Genomic DNA, 12,969 nt, shown 5'->3' on the forward strand with positions numbered 1-12,969 from the left:
AGCTCTGGTCACTGCAAGCATGGCTCTGTACCACAGCGGTGTAACACAGTTTTATTAGAAATTAGTGTTTGTTTCCATCACCTGTGCTGAGCAACAAGGGATTGCAGGTAAGTGACAAAGGGGATGTTCTCTCATGGCAGGACCTGGGCCATCCTTTAGGCAGACATTGGTCAGATAAGAAATGTAATAAAGCCCAGTCCCGGTACCAGTGGTAAATAGCAGGCTTCCAGTTTTCTCAGAAACTGACAAAGTTTGACCTTCATCTGCACTCCTTGTTTGCGCTCCCATGGGCTGCTCCAAGTTGAAAAATTCACACAGCTGAGAGCTGCTTTCTTTTCTTTTTTTTTTTTAAAGAGAGATCACAACTAGGCAGAGAGACAGAGAGGAAGGAAAGCAGGCTCCCTGCCTAGCAGAGAGCCCGATGTGGGGCTCGATCCCAGGACCCTGGGATCATGACCTGAGCCGAAGGCAGAGGCTTTAACCCACTGAGCCACCCAGGCGCCCCTGAGAGCTGCTTTCTGAATGGGGCTGAGAAACGCAAAGAAAATTCCCTCAACCCTTATGCCACAAAGTCTGATTAAAGAAGCTAAGACTACTTCAGTGATTTCAACGTTAGTATTTTTAAGACCAGGGAGATATTTTTGATCAGTCCAGGATTATTGTGCTTTCTCGGGAAGAAAGGCTAGTCACCACTGAGAGCTGAGGATCTAAATGTCAAAGCAGCAGAGAGGCTGGGGCTGGGGAGGTCAAAGAACAAGCACTAAAATACCTCAGTGGGAAGCTGGGGCTTTGAGTATTAGAGGGCCTCAGGAGGGTAGCAGAGGAAATAGGCCAGTGGCTTCAGGCAGAAAGCATTCCAGTCTCTGTGGGAAAACCACAAAGCCAAAGGCCAGAATCTGGCCAAAGAAAAGGATTTGTCTTCATCTAGTTACTCCACTCAGGGCTCGAAGAAGTGTTTTGAGCTGATGACCAGGGTGCCTCACTGGAAAATCTACACATTCAAGGCTGTGACAAGTGTAAAATACCTGGTTAGTCACACTTCCCCCGCCTCATCATGTCATTTCAGGTCCTTGTGGGTGTTTGCGAACCGCAGGTCTGGCATTTGCCCATAGGCTCCATCGGGTCGGCCACAAGCAGGTCACTTAGCTAGAGTGACAGTCGTCAGGGGAGAGGAGCTTAATAACCTGTGCCTCTTTCAGAGTAGCTACCGCTCAGCAACTATGGGGTATGGCATTTTCTTAGGCCAGCTGCGCAGTCCCTCCCTGATGGCATTCCTTTGGAAAAGAATTTGGATAAGCAGTCTCCCAAGGACCAAGCCGAACATCAGGTAGTGAGAAAAAGCCCCAAGGAGGAACTTGCACCCTTGCCCAAGAGCTGGGGCTTGGCAGCTCCACAGCCACGTTACCCGGCCTCCGAAGGGATTTAGGCTGCTCCCATCACCCTGTGTCCAGACTCAGCGCTGGGCAGAACCACCATCCTCAGCGGGGACACAAAACCAGTGATATGGGGTGGGGAGGGGCTCCACAGCCAAGCACATGCCACCTCTGCACAGGGCTGCTGGGAACACAGAGCTGGTGGTCACTGACCTCAGCTGATGGGCATCCGAGTGCAGCGCTCATGGGCTCCACTGCCTTCCCACTGTGGCTCATGCTCCTGGCCCCTGTAATGGCCCTTTGGGTTTCCAGAAAGTAAAGCAAAGCATGCCTTGTAGCTGAGGGCAAGAGAATCAAAAAGAGCAATCATGTTAGGCCCTAGGAGTCCGTTACATGACCTTAAAATGTCCTTTCTCATGGGCATTATTAGGACCACAGTTCCCAACCTAAATGTCCTTCCTTCCTGCATGCTCTCTGGGCCGGCTGCTTGGCCAGCCCAGCAAAGCCAAAGCTAGTCAGTTTTGTTTTGTTTTATTGCTCCTCTAGCCCCTCTCTCAGATTGATTCTGCAGGGAAGAGGGGTTAGGGTCAGAAAAAGACGATGTGGGTCAGGGCAGAATACAAATTGAATAAGAGTACAAAGTGCTTTAAAGAAACAGATGCCAAAGGCATCAAGGAAGGCCAAGGGTTCAGCCCTACCCAGGGTCTTGGTACCCTAGAGGGGTAGCACAAATGCCCAGTCCCCTCATTATTAGAGTTCAAGCTATTCATTTCCTAGGTAATTTTTTAAAAACCAAAGTCATGAAGCCTGTGCTTAAAGACCTCAAGGAAAAAGGAGCCCCACCTTCTATAAGAAACTGGGCCTCCACAGCACCAGAACGAGCCCATTCCCTACAGACCTCCCCAGAGGCCTAAAGGTAGCCCTTCAGTAGAGCCAAAGGACACTCAGCAAGGGTCAAGGGGACTGTTCTCGTGGGACATGGGCAGGTCAGCCCATTTGCCCCAGGGGCAGACACAGCTCCTTGTCAGGAAGGGTGAGCAAAGGGTCCAGGACTTGGGTCATCCTGAAGTGCTCAGGGAGCAGGGCAAAGGGATGTGGTCCCTCTCCTGCCCAGGCCTTCTGCCCTCCTGTCATGCTTCTGGGTGCTGGAGCAGAAACCGAGCCAGCAGCAGCGTGGGGTGGCCAATGGGGCAGGGCTCCACAGGACGGGAGACAGGGTGTTCCGTGCCCTGACTCCCTCAGGGTCTTGTCAGTCGCGATGCGTAGACTGGTGGCCGAGCTGCCGGTCATCGTAAGTGCTGTAGCGCTTGACATGGATACGGCGGACCCGGTCCCGCAGTTCAAAGGTCTCCTCGTCTTCACTGGGGGAAGCCTGGCTGCGGCTCCGGCTGGTGGCCTCCAGTAAGGAGTTGTCAGGGACTCGGGGGGTCTCATAGAGGAGGACGTTGAGTGTCTCCTCATAGATGCGGGCCTCTGGGAATTCCACCTGGGCTCAGGGGAACAAGAGGACCGAGTGAGGTTTCATCCCACAGAGGCTGCAATGTGGCAGGGTCCTTGCCCCTGGGCTGGCTAAGTTCCTCCCAAACGCTCTCCCAAGACAGGTAGCTTTCCATCTCGTGAGGGAGGGGAAGCCTCTCTCTGGAGATGTGGGGAGTTGGATTCGTGGACAAAAGGACGCCAAAGACTAGCACGCCACCTGTGCCCTGCCCAGCCCCAGACCAGCGGGCTAGCATGTGGGGAGGTTAGGGACTTGGCCTTGTGCTCAGAGCCAGGCTTAAATACTGCTCCAGCAATTATGAGCGGCGGGGCCTCAGTTTCCTCTCGTGTAAAACCAATACCTACTTCAGAGAGTAGGCCAATACCTACTTCAGAGAGCCAGTGTGAACATGAAAGACAGAAAGGCAGCTGGATTCTAGCCTAACCTGACTTCTGTTCGCTCAGCCGTCGAATACGGAGAATGCTCCAGCCCTGCCTGTCTCACAGGTGTGCTGTGAAGAGTCAAAGTTCAAGTTCACAAAAGACAAAACACTCAGGAAGGTGACCTGTTTTGGAATCCTGACTCCGTTAAGTGCACACGGGAGTCCGCACCCCCAAAATGCCAGGGGGAAGCAGGGTTACCCCCTGTAAGCTGTCCCCCCGCAAACCTCAGACGGCCCTGCGCAGTTCAGGGGCCTGGGGGCCAAGCGGGTGCTACACGAGCTTGGCTGCTCCGAGCCCTTTGCGTCCATGACTCTCCGAGTGGGCTGCCCTCCTCGCCCAGCAGAGGCCTCTGCCCCCTCTGATACACATACATGGCGGGGCGGCGGGGGTGGGGGGAGCAGCTCCCCTCTGGGGAGGACACCAACAGCTTGCAGACCGGGAGAACAGGGTTTGCTGAGTTTGCGTTAACTGTCACCTGTCAAATCCCTCACATGCACCTGGCGCTGTGTTGTTACTACAGGGGCTGAGCTGGTGACAGGAATGCCCTACTAGCTGGGGCCAGAGAGGCAATCAGACCCCACACTGCTGCTCCTAGGAACTGCCACGTTCTCCTAATAGTTCCACTGACTGCATACTACCAGGCCCCTGTTCGCAGGTGAGGAAACTGAGGCCCTGCTGCTTTAAACAGCTTGTTATGAGGCCAGAAAACAGGTCCACGGTAGAACCAGAATTCAGACCTAAATTGGGCCAACTCCAAAGACCCAGTCCTTCCCGCCACACCATGCTGTTCTTGCCCCTCAGCTGACCAGGACAAAGCATTCCCAGGCCATTCCCCGAACTCCCCGAACTGACTGTCCTTGCCCAGCACCATCATGTGAGTCTGGGGAAAACAGAGCAAACCGAACGCCCTCTCACTCCCAGTGATGAAAGGCCCAGCTGGGGCTGCCCTGGGCTGCGTCCCGCCCCCACTTGCGCAAAGGGAGGCCCCCCACACCTTGGTCTGCTTCTTCTCTGTGGCATACACGATGGAGGTGCAGCACACCTCAGCCAGCTTGCGGCCCTGGCCGTAGAAGGACCAGCAGCAGATCTCATCGCCAATGACATCCTTGATGAAGAGTACTCGGCCATTGAAGCGCAGGGAGAGCTTGTCAAACAGCTCGATGTTTTTCAGCAGGTGGTCGTCCGAGTTGCTGGGAAACCCAAGAAGGCCAGTGGGCCTGGGAATGAGATTCTAGCACAAGAGAGGGTGCTGACTGGGTGTGTCCCCTCCTCCCCATCATGCAGAACTGAGGAAAAGTCAAGAGGTCAGATGGGACCCTCTGGGTTTGGGGGCCTGTGAGGAAGAGGAGGGGAGTTGTTTGGAAGTTAAAGCAGGGAGAACTGAGGGAGGGTGGTCTCCTCTCATTGGCCCCGAAGGAGGGAGGCTCGCAGCCATCACGGCAGGAGGGTCTGTTCGCTGGCTGTAGGGGGGATGTCGGCAACACGTCTGTCCGCGGGGACTCCATGAGTCCGCGGCCTTCGGCGTCTACCTAACTGTGGCCGGCTGAGGGGACACTGGGCAAGGGAGAAGGTGGCCCAGCTGTGAAGCACAGAGCTTGGCTTAGGAGGAGTCCCAGCCACGGGCTTCCAGGGTCCCTCCTCCACACCAGAAGCTAATTCCGGGAAAACCCCTGGCGTGCTGCCTGACAGGACAAGCTAGGGGGTAGGGGGGTGAGGGGGTGGGGGTGGTTTCCGGTTTATTCTCCTCTAGATCCCAGCCAGGGCCCAGCACCCAGTTCCAAACGCTTCTGCCCTCACTTCCCTTCTCTCTTTGTTCTTCCTGCCTGAGACCCAGACCCTAGCCAACCGTGCCAGGAGTGTAGGTGGCTTCTCGGGTCTCCTGCCCCGTGGCTGGCTGCCTAGTCCTTCTAGCTACTTCTGCCGCCCTTCCCCAAGCCCTGCCCCCTCCCCCAGCCCCCAGCTGTCCACCCTACCTGGTATAGGAATACTTGTTGTTGCTTCTATTGTACAGCAGCTTCACCACGGGCTGGGAGGGAGGAGAGCGTGAGGGCCAGGCCAGGGTCCCATCCTCCCCTGCCCGCAGCCCTCCGGGGTCCCAGTACCTTGGTGGAGGATTCGATGAGCCTCTCTTCCTCTTTCAGGGAGGTGATGATGGGGATGTTGCACACAGGCTGGTAGGAGTCCTTCTTGTCCTGGGTGACACACACAACCAAGAATCTTTTTCTAAGCTCTCCTGTTTGCCAGGCTAAGCCAGGCCTTCCCCAGGAGCTGTCGGAGCCCCTCTGCCAAGGCCACCCTCTGCCTGTCGAGGAGGCATATGGCCATAGGAACTGCAGAACCCCATTTCCAGAAAACCTAAAATCCAGATACCAAGTCGGAGAAACTGGAAACTAGGCTCAGTCCCCTACTGCCCAAGTCCGTCACCTTCCAAATGACTGGCTGCCTGGGCAGCACCCCGCATATCTGACAGTGAGGTTTGGACCCCCAACCCTACCAGTCACGTGACCTTCTGGGAACTGGACCTTGATGGCCTTGCAGGGAGGGGCCGACCCCGAACCTGTTGGACCTGAGCCCTCTTCAGCTCCATACCTGCAGAGCAGTCTGGCACACGCTCACCAGCCCCTGAATGAGGTAATACTTGGCTTCGGCCATCAGTTCCTTAATTTCCTGCCGGTTCTGTGGGAGGATGATGGTGTCATCTCGGAGGTAATTCAAAATGGTGCCGAAGTGCTTCCCACAACGGTCTATGAGGATCCAGCCTAAGGATTCAGACAGGCCACACAGGGTTGGTTACTCGTTGCCTCCAGGAATGAGCAGCGGTTTGCCCGCTAGGCCACCTGACTAGCCTGGGGGCAGCCCGCAGCACAGGGTCACAGGAGCGGGAACACCACCTCCAGCTCTTTGGCCTGTGGCTGTTCTCTTCCACCCGGGCTGGCCTGGACTGCAGGGGACAGAGGCCTTCCAGGCAACGCGGCAGCTCACGGAGGTCTCAGCTCAGGAGCGCTCAGGCCCACGCTGGCCAGGACCTGCCTGCTTTCTGTGTCCTGCCCACTCACTACAGCCGTGGTTCTCGGGAGCATCTAGTCCCTTGGGAATATTTAAGAAGTATGGATCTTCACCCTGGAAAATGTGTAAGTGCACACCCTTCTACCTACAACCTCCAAGAATTCTGAGGCTCTACCCAAGACTCCAGGTGAAGGAGATCTGCACTGGGTAACAGGAAGAGGGAATCTAGAGTCTAGATTGAGACCTGCCCCAAACTCGCTTCCTCAGGAACACTTCTTTCCTTCCTTGGCTGGCCCAACGAGCCCCGATGCCTCACCTTCTTTGTCGGTCAGCACCTCCATGCGCCCGCTGAACATGGCCTTGAGCATGGTGTCGTGCCGGGTTAGTGCCCGCACGGTGGTGTAGTACAGGGAGCCCCCCACATTGAGCTGGACGTATTTGTTGCCCAGGCTTCCTCCCTTGAAGCCGCTCAGCTTGGGTTTGGCCCCCGAGGCTGGGCACAGACAGGTATCCCCTGACATCTCCCGCTGCAGGTAGATCACCACACGGCAGGAGGTCGGCTTGGAAGGCTCCGCCGTGGTGGAAGGATCACGAGTGAGTGGCCAGTGGAGGCCAGAGCCTCATACTCTCAGCACTGTGAGCAGGAGATGGGAGACAAGACAGGAGTTAGCAGAGCAAAGCCCTCAGCTACAAGGGGACGGGAGGAGACCATGCAGTCATTCTCTCCTTGACAAGCAAAGGACTTCCCTGGCAGAGGCTATGGCCCGAGGCAACAGCAAGAGAAGACATTCCTGCTCTTCTTTATGGTACCAGGAACCAGCACAGTCTCCCAGAGCCTGCCCACCATCTCGCCGGCCTCCCTGAGCCTCAGCTCAGCTCTCGGCAGCAAGGAGGACAAACAAACCCTTGGAGTTAGTCTGAGACAGTTTGAGGAGCAGACGGGGCAGCTGAAGTTTTACCCTGGGGAACCACAGTCCAATTCTCGTTCCTTGCTTCTCAAGGTTCCCAGGACCCAAGACTTCCCACCAAACGTACCGGGAATCCTGCCAGCGCAGGAGATTCCCAGGAGCCAGAGGGAGACAGGATGTACTTCCTTTCTAAATATTCCAGGCTCAGAAGCAGCCTTTGAGCACTACCGAAGTCTGGCTTCGGGAAGCAAAGTAAAAGCAGCTTTAGGAGAGCATGGAATGAGCCAGGCTGGAGGGAACCGGCTAGTGTTCCTGGCAGAGGTTCCCCTGGCCCCAGTGGAGTTTCCTGACCTTCCCCTTTCTGGGTCCCAGCCCTGTCCCAGGTTCCTGAAATTGTCACCATTTTCCAGGACAGAACAACTACAGGATGGTTATTTTTACCTCTTCCTGAGAGGAGGCCCAGCCCTATCTCTTCCTTTCTTCCCTGCCCACAAGACTGGGGAGAAGGGGCTCAAAAAGATCAGATGGTAAATCTCAAAACAACTATGAAGTGATCTGGAAACTGAAACACTGATAGGCATTCATGGGAGGGAGGAGTGAGGGAAGCAAAGGAGGGCAGAGCCAGGTCACCCCTCGTGAGCTAGATTCTTTATTATATGTCTTGGTTTTCTAAGGAATCACTACAATTCATCCACTGGAAAAAAAGAGCAAACATTCACTGCAAGTTTACTATGTTCTAGGTACTAGTCTAGGCAACTTAATATCCATATTACTTCATTTAATTCATACAGCGAGAAAATAGGACTGAGTGCCTACTCTGTTAGGCGGTAGGGACAGAGAGATGGAAAGATATGAACCTTGCCTTCAAGGAGTACAAAGAAGCAACATAATGTTAACAAGAATAAAAATAGTAAGAGTTAGCATTTATTGTGCCCTGTTATGTGCCGGGCACTGAGGATACAGAAGAGAACAAGTAAGTCATGGCCTCACAGAGATTACATTCTAAGGGGAGGATATACATAATAAGCAAGAAAATAAATATGCGAGCAGTTCCAGAAGGTAAGAAATGCAATAACTAAGCTGGTGATAAGAGAGTGAGTAGGGAGAAGTCCTAAGATGGATGGGGCCAGGGAAAGCCTCTTTGGGAAGGTGACATTCCAGCTGAAGTCTGAAAGAGCATTCCAGATGGATGGAAGAGTGAGTGCAAAGTTTCTCAGTTAGCCGCAAGTTTTAGGAACAGAAATAAGGCCAAGATGTCTAGTGAATAGAAAAGGGGGAAGCTGGCTTGATGTAAAGTCAGACAACGCAGGGGCTGCTTCATATGAAAAAGTTTGCATTTTATACTAATTGTGATGGCCATCAATTGGAGGGTTTGAAGCAAGGGAGTGACAGGATCTGAGTTATTTACATTTTGAAAAGATCACTCTGGCTGCCTGGTAGAGAACGGATCATAAGGGTGCAGGAGAGCAAGCAGGAATACCAGAGGAAACGGAGTCTCTGCAAGGGATGAAGGCTCGGACTGCAGTGTTGGTAACAGAGACAGAAAAAAAGGTGAAATTGCCTTGTAGTCCTCACAATCGTGCGAAAGCTTAACGGTTGCATGCTGCCTCCTGTAAGTGAGATCCAGAAGCAGTGCACAATGCCATGCACATCTGAAAGTATTTAATATATGTCAGTTTGTTAGACTGAAAACTGTCCCTAAAAAGATTTAGGTAGGCCCCTAGGAGGAATGTCCAAGGAAGGACCAGAGCGGGTGCTTTGTGAAGTACCTAATTTCTTCGGTGGTTTGTCCAGGAGCCTCTCATTTGCCCGAAGGACGGAGTATGGACGAGATGAACCCTTGCCAGCAGATTGCCTAATCCCCAAGTAACACATGAATAGTATGAAATCACCTCACCTTTGTCGGCTCACCGCAAAGGCATAAGTCCACCCCTTAACAGGTTTTATCAAGTTCCCAATGTACTTTGGGTCTAGCTCCAGTTTCCCTAGGTTCAAAGCAAGCACACATACGTTCTGCCAAAGTAAAGGTACTCAAGGCCAGGCAGTGGCCAACAGGGCCTACAAAGCAATTGCTTTGAGCCCCTGGATGACGTCAGCTCAGATGCTGCCCGCTCGGATTCCTCCCAGACCATTGGGCTCCCAGACCACTGGGCTCCAGGAATCTTGTGGCAGGTGACGCCTCGGTAAGTAATTCCAGTGAGAATGAAGTTTCCATTGATAGCCTCACAGCTCTTCCTTCCGGACTTTGTGTGTGGATATTTGGGGATGCCTGGGGCTGAGGGCGTATCCGAGTCTCTCTCAGCGAGGCTAATGGGAACCTAAGCAGATTAAAGGGCAGGACAACCGCGGCCAAAGAAGGTGGAGTCCTAAAGGAAGAAGTACCCAGAAACCCATCACACTTGGTGGTGGCGGGCGGGTAACCGATCTTGGAGAGAGGGGGCGGATCTAGCAGAAATCCTAGGTGTAAATCTTAAGCTTCGTCCAAAGGGTTTGGAAAGATTTAGCGAGACCCAACTCTCTGATCTGTGGTGAGTCTTCCCCGGCCCGCACCCCCTCCTCACGACCGAGAAACTGAGACCGATTCTGACACCCATCCCAGTGGAGGATTTGAGCTCTCCATCTCCCCTACGCCGTCCCACGCCTTTCCCCCAGGACTGGGTGGGAATCTCTGCTCCAGCTCGGGACCCGTCCATCCTGCCCCCCAGGGCATCCGCACCCCGGCTCTCACCGTCCCCGGGGGGGCGCTTCTCCTCTCAGCTGGGTTGCAAGCCGACCCCGCGCCGCCCTGGGCTGTGGCCGCCTGCCCGCCAGCAATCCGGGGCTGTGAGCTCACATCCTCCGCCCGCGGACTCCGCCCTAAGCCGCGGCCCAACCCCGCCCTACCCTCAGCCTGGGACTCTAAAGCTGGCCCTGCCCAGAACTCAATCACGGGGGAGGGAGGGGCCCCTGAGAGCATTTCGGGGTGAGCGCTCAGCTACTTCCGGCAGCCTTTCCGGCGCAAGGGCCTCTGGATCTTGTAGGCAGCCTTCCCTCCTATCGGGCCTGTTTCCCAGCAGGCTCTGCGGGTTGGGCAGGGTAAGTACTTCCGCGGTCAGGTAATGACGTTACGGGTAAACAGGTTCTGTAGCCGTGGCAGCAGCTGAGGCCGGCGGGCGAGGCACCGGCTGCCGCTGACCCGGGAGAGAACCGGGCTGCGGGAATCAGCCCGGGCGGCAGCGTGCCGCCGCTACGGGGTTGGCAGGTAGGCAGCGACTGCGGGTCGGAGGACGCGGGCGGACCTGGGGCGAGTGAACCTGACAGGCCGAAAGAAACGTGGGGATTCCGCGCGATTCTTTGCGAGCGGTGCGACGCCCACCTTGGACCTGGAGCTTTCCGCGTTGATGCTCGCAATGGTCTTGTGAGGAAACTGCAGCTCATATAAGTTCAAGGCGTTTACTTAGTGTAGTTAGCCAGCTCCATCACCCAGGTCTTCCTGTGTGCCCGGTGCCCCTTCCCCTTACCCCGCGGATGGCGCCTGCTCGCGGGGCCGGGAGTGGATCTAGGAGAGCAAGGGGTGGAGAGAATGTCGCTGCAGTTAACTTCGGGAGCTCAGTGCGGTTCTTGTGCCCGGTGCTCCTCAGATGTCCAGACACGCACGTGTGGTGGGAGTTGGGAGGGAATCTGACGGTCGGCTGGGAACCCTCTCCCTGCCCTCCTTCTCCGGTCCTATCCATCTCATTCAACTCTGCCCTCCGAACATACAGTTGGCGCTCAAGCCCGATACATGGGAATCTTGCTTTCCTCTTTCCTTCCCTCATCCCCAAACCCCTACATCCAGTCAGTCCTTTACCAAATGCCATCAACTTACGTGACACCGCAAACTGGAACACTTCTTCAGCTCCAAGCCTTGGTTACTGTAATAGCCTTCTCTGTTTCCAGTCATTCGTTCCACAGACATTTACTGAGTGCAGGTGCCCAGTATGTGCAGGCACTCTGCTAGATGCTAGGGTTACAGTGATGAACAAGGTAGGTGTAGCCCTACTGTTGTTCCTTCCAGTTCATTCTCCATCCTAGGTCAGAGTGATCGTTCTAAAAGGGAGATATTTCTGTGCCTCTTTACTGAGAACTGCGGGCTGCCGGCTACCCTTATGATCAAATCCAAGCTCACGACTGCGGCTTTCAGAGCCCTCCATGAACCAGCTCTGGCCTTCCCATCTAGACTTAACCCTGTTCCACACTCCGCCTTGTTCACTGGGTTTTAACCACGCCAGCCTTTCGACTCTTGGAATGCACTACATTTCTTTTCACCTCAGGATCTTCACACATGCTTTTCCTTCTGCCTGGAATGCTTCCTCCCTGCCGCACTTGGCAAACTTTTGGATATTCTTTAGGTCTCAGCTTGAGTGTCACGTTTTCAGAAGCTTTTGTTGAGGGGCACCTGGGTGGCTCACTCAATTAAGCATCTGCCTCTGGCTCAGGTCATGATCCCAGGGTCCTGGGATTGAGCCCCATGTTGGGCTCCCTGCTCAGCGGGAAGCCTGCTTCTCCCTCTGCCCCTCTGCCTGCTTGTCCTCTTTCTTTCTCTCTCAAAAAAATAAATAAAACCTTTAAAAATTGTTTAAAAAAAAGAAGCTTTTGTTGAGACATCAAATGAATGATATGAATTCTGTCCTCTTGCTGCAGCTTCATATAGCCCATGTGCTTTTCCTCATACTATCCTCACCGCTTGTGATTGTTTACTGCCCAGAGATCAGAAATGTTTCTGAATAAATGCATCCTCTCAGGGAAGGGAGTGGAAGTGGGAGCAGATATTTGATCCCTTAGGTTACTGGAGGCTTTCTAGAGCAGCTGGTCTGGGCCCGGTAGGTGTTAAATGCTCCGACTGTATGTGTAAATGTAACAGAACAGCAGGAAGATGGATCTTTTAAAAATCTGGATTAAAAGGAAGCTCGGGATGATTAAAATGTTTCAAAAGGAAGATGCTAGCCTGGTTCCTTCAGTGAAGTACAGTTGGCCAAGGGCTTTGGGCCACAGTCATACATGGGCAGCCTACAGAATTGCATTAGTTGGCCCACAGTGTTAGATGTGGTTTTTCCTTTAAAATTTTGAATTTAAGACTTTCCTTTAAAAATCAGATTTTGGGGGTGCCTGGGTGGCTCAGTGGGTTAAAGCCTCTGTCTTTGGCTCAGGTCTTGGTCCCAGGGTCCTGGGATCGAGCCCTGCATCGGGCTCTGCTCTGCAGGGAGCCTGCTTCCTCCTCTCTCTCTGCCGGCCTCTCTGCCTGCCTCTCTGCCTACTTGTGATCTTTATCTGTCGAATAAATAAATAAAATCTTTTAAAAAATCAGATTTTGGGACACCTGCGTGGCTCAGTTGGTTAAGCATCTGCCTTCGGCTCGGGTCATGGTCCTGGGATCGAGTCCCACATCGGGCTCCTTACTCAGCAGGGAGCCTGCTCTACCAGTTCTGTCTGTAGCTCTCCGTGCTTCTGCTCTCTCTCTGACAAGTAAATAAATAAAAATCTTTAAAAAAAATCTTAAAAAAGAAATCAGATTTCTTCTCTAAATTTGGATTTTGGGCTGTCTTGAAAATGAATTCTGGTGGCTGGGGGACTTTATTTTTTTTAACCATTGCTCCTCCTATGGTATACCTGCTCTGGGAAGTTACTCCCATAATCACGGCATTTGGGACAGATCTTCTCTAAGGAAGCCCAAAGGGAAACAGCTGGGGGAGATGGGAGCAGAGGAATGGGCTGGTGCAGGGCCAGGTGGTGGCAGAGCCTTT

General features: G+C 53.8%; 1 protein-coding gene across 3 annotated transcripts; it reads right to left on the reverse strand.

Annotated features, from left to right (window-relative positions):
- Nucleotides 1-34: 34 nt before the first annotated feature.
- Nucleotides 35-10,060, reverse strand: TNFAIP1 (TNF alpha induced protein 1). 3 transcript variants are annotated; one of them, XR_013968162.1, is made up of 8 exons: nt 9,936-10,060; nt 6,616-6,933; nt 5,883-6,052; nt 5,396-5,485; nt 5,267-5,319; nt 4,288-4,483; nt 1,587-2,859; nt 35-1,146 (listed from the first exon to the last, which is right to left on the reverse strand). XR_013968162.1 is itself a non-coding variant. In XM_080826408.1 (7 exons), exons 2-7 carry the CDS (start codon nt 6,818-6,820, stop codon nt 2,623-2,625), a joined length of 951 nt encoding a protein of 316 aa, XP_080682534.1. In that variant the 5' UTR covers nt 6,821-6,933; nt 9,936-10,060; the 3' UTR covers nt 35-2,622. The 3 variants fall into 3 exon arrangements, 2 of the variants coding, with proteins under 2 accessions (XP_080682534.1, XP_080682535.1); XM_080826408.1 differs by having other exon boundaries at nt 35-2,859; XM_080826409.1 differs by having other exon boundaries at nt 35-2,859; nt 9,924-10,013.
- Nucleotides 10,061-12,969: the final 2,909 nt, after the last annotated feature.

Source organism: Martes martes (genome assembly GCF_963455335.1).
Source record: "Martes martes genome assembly, chromosome: 16".
NCBI classification, from domain to species: Eukaryota; Metazoa; Chordata; class Mammalia; order Carnivora; family Mustelidae; genus Martes; species Martes martes.

Bases quoted from the DNA above. Each gene is read 5' to 3' on its own strand.
- TNFAIP1 (XM_080826408.1), bottom strand. From the start codon at position 6,820: ATGTCAGGGGATACCTGTCTGTGCCCAGCCTCGGGGGCCAAACCCAAG. The intron at 6,053-6,615 runs GTGAGGCATCGG...CTGAATCCTTAG, and splicing joins GGTGCTGACCGACAAAGAAG to GCTGGATCCTCATAGACCGT. The intron at 4,484-5,266 runs GTAGGGTGGACA...TGGGTTTCCCAG, and splicing joins AACAAGTATTCCTATACCAG to CAACTCGGACGACCACCTGC.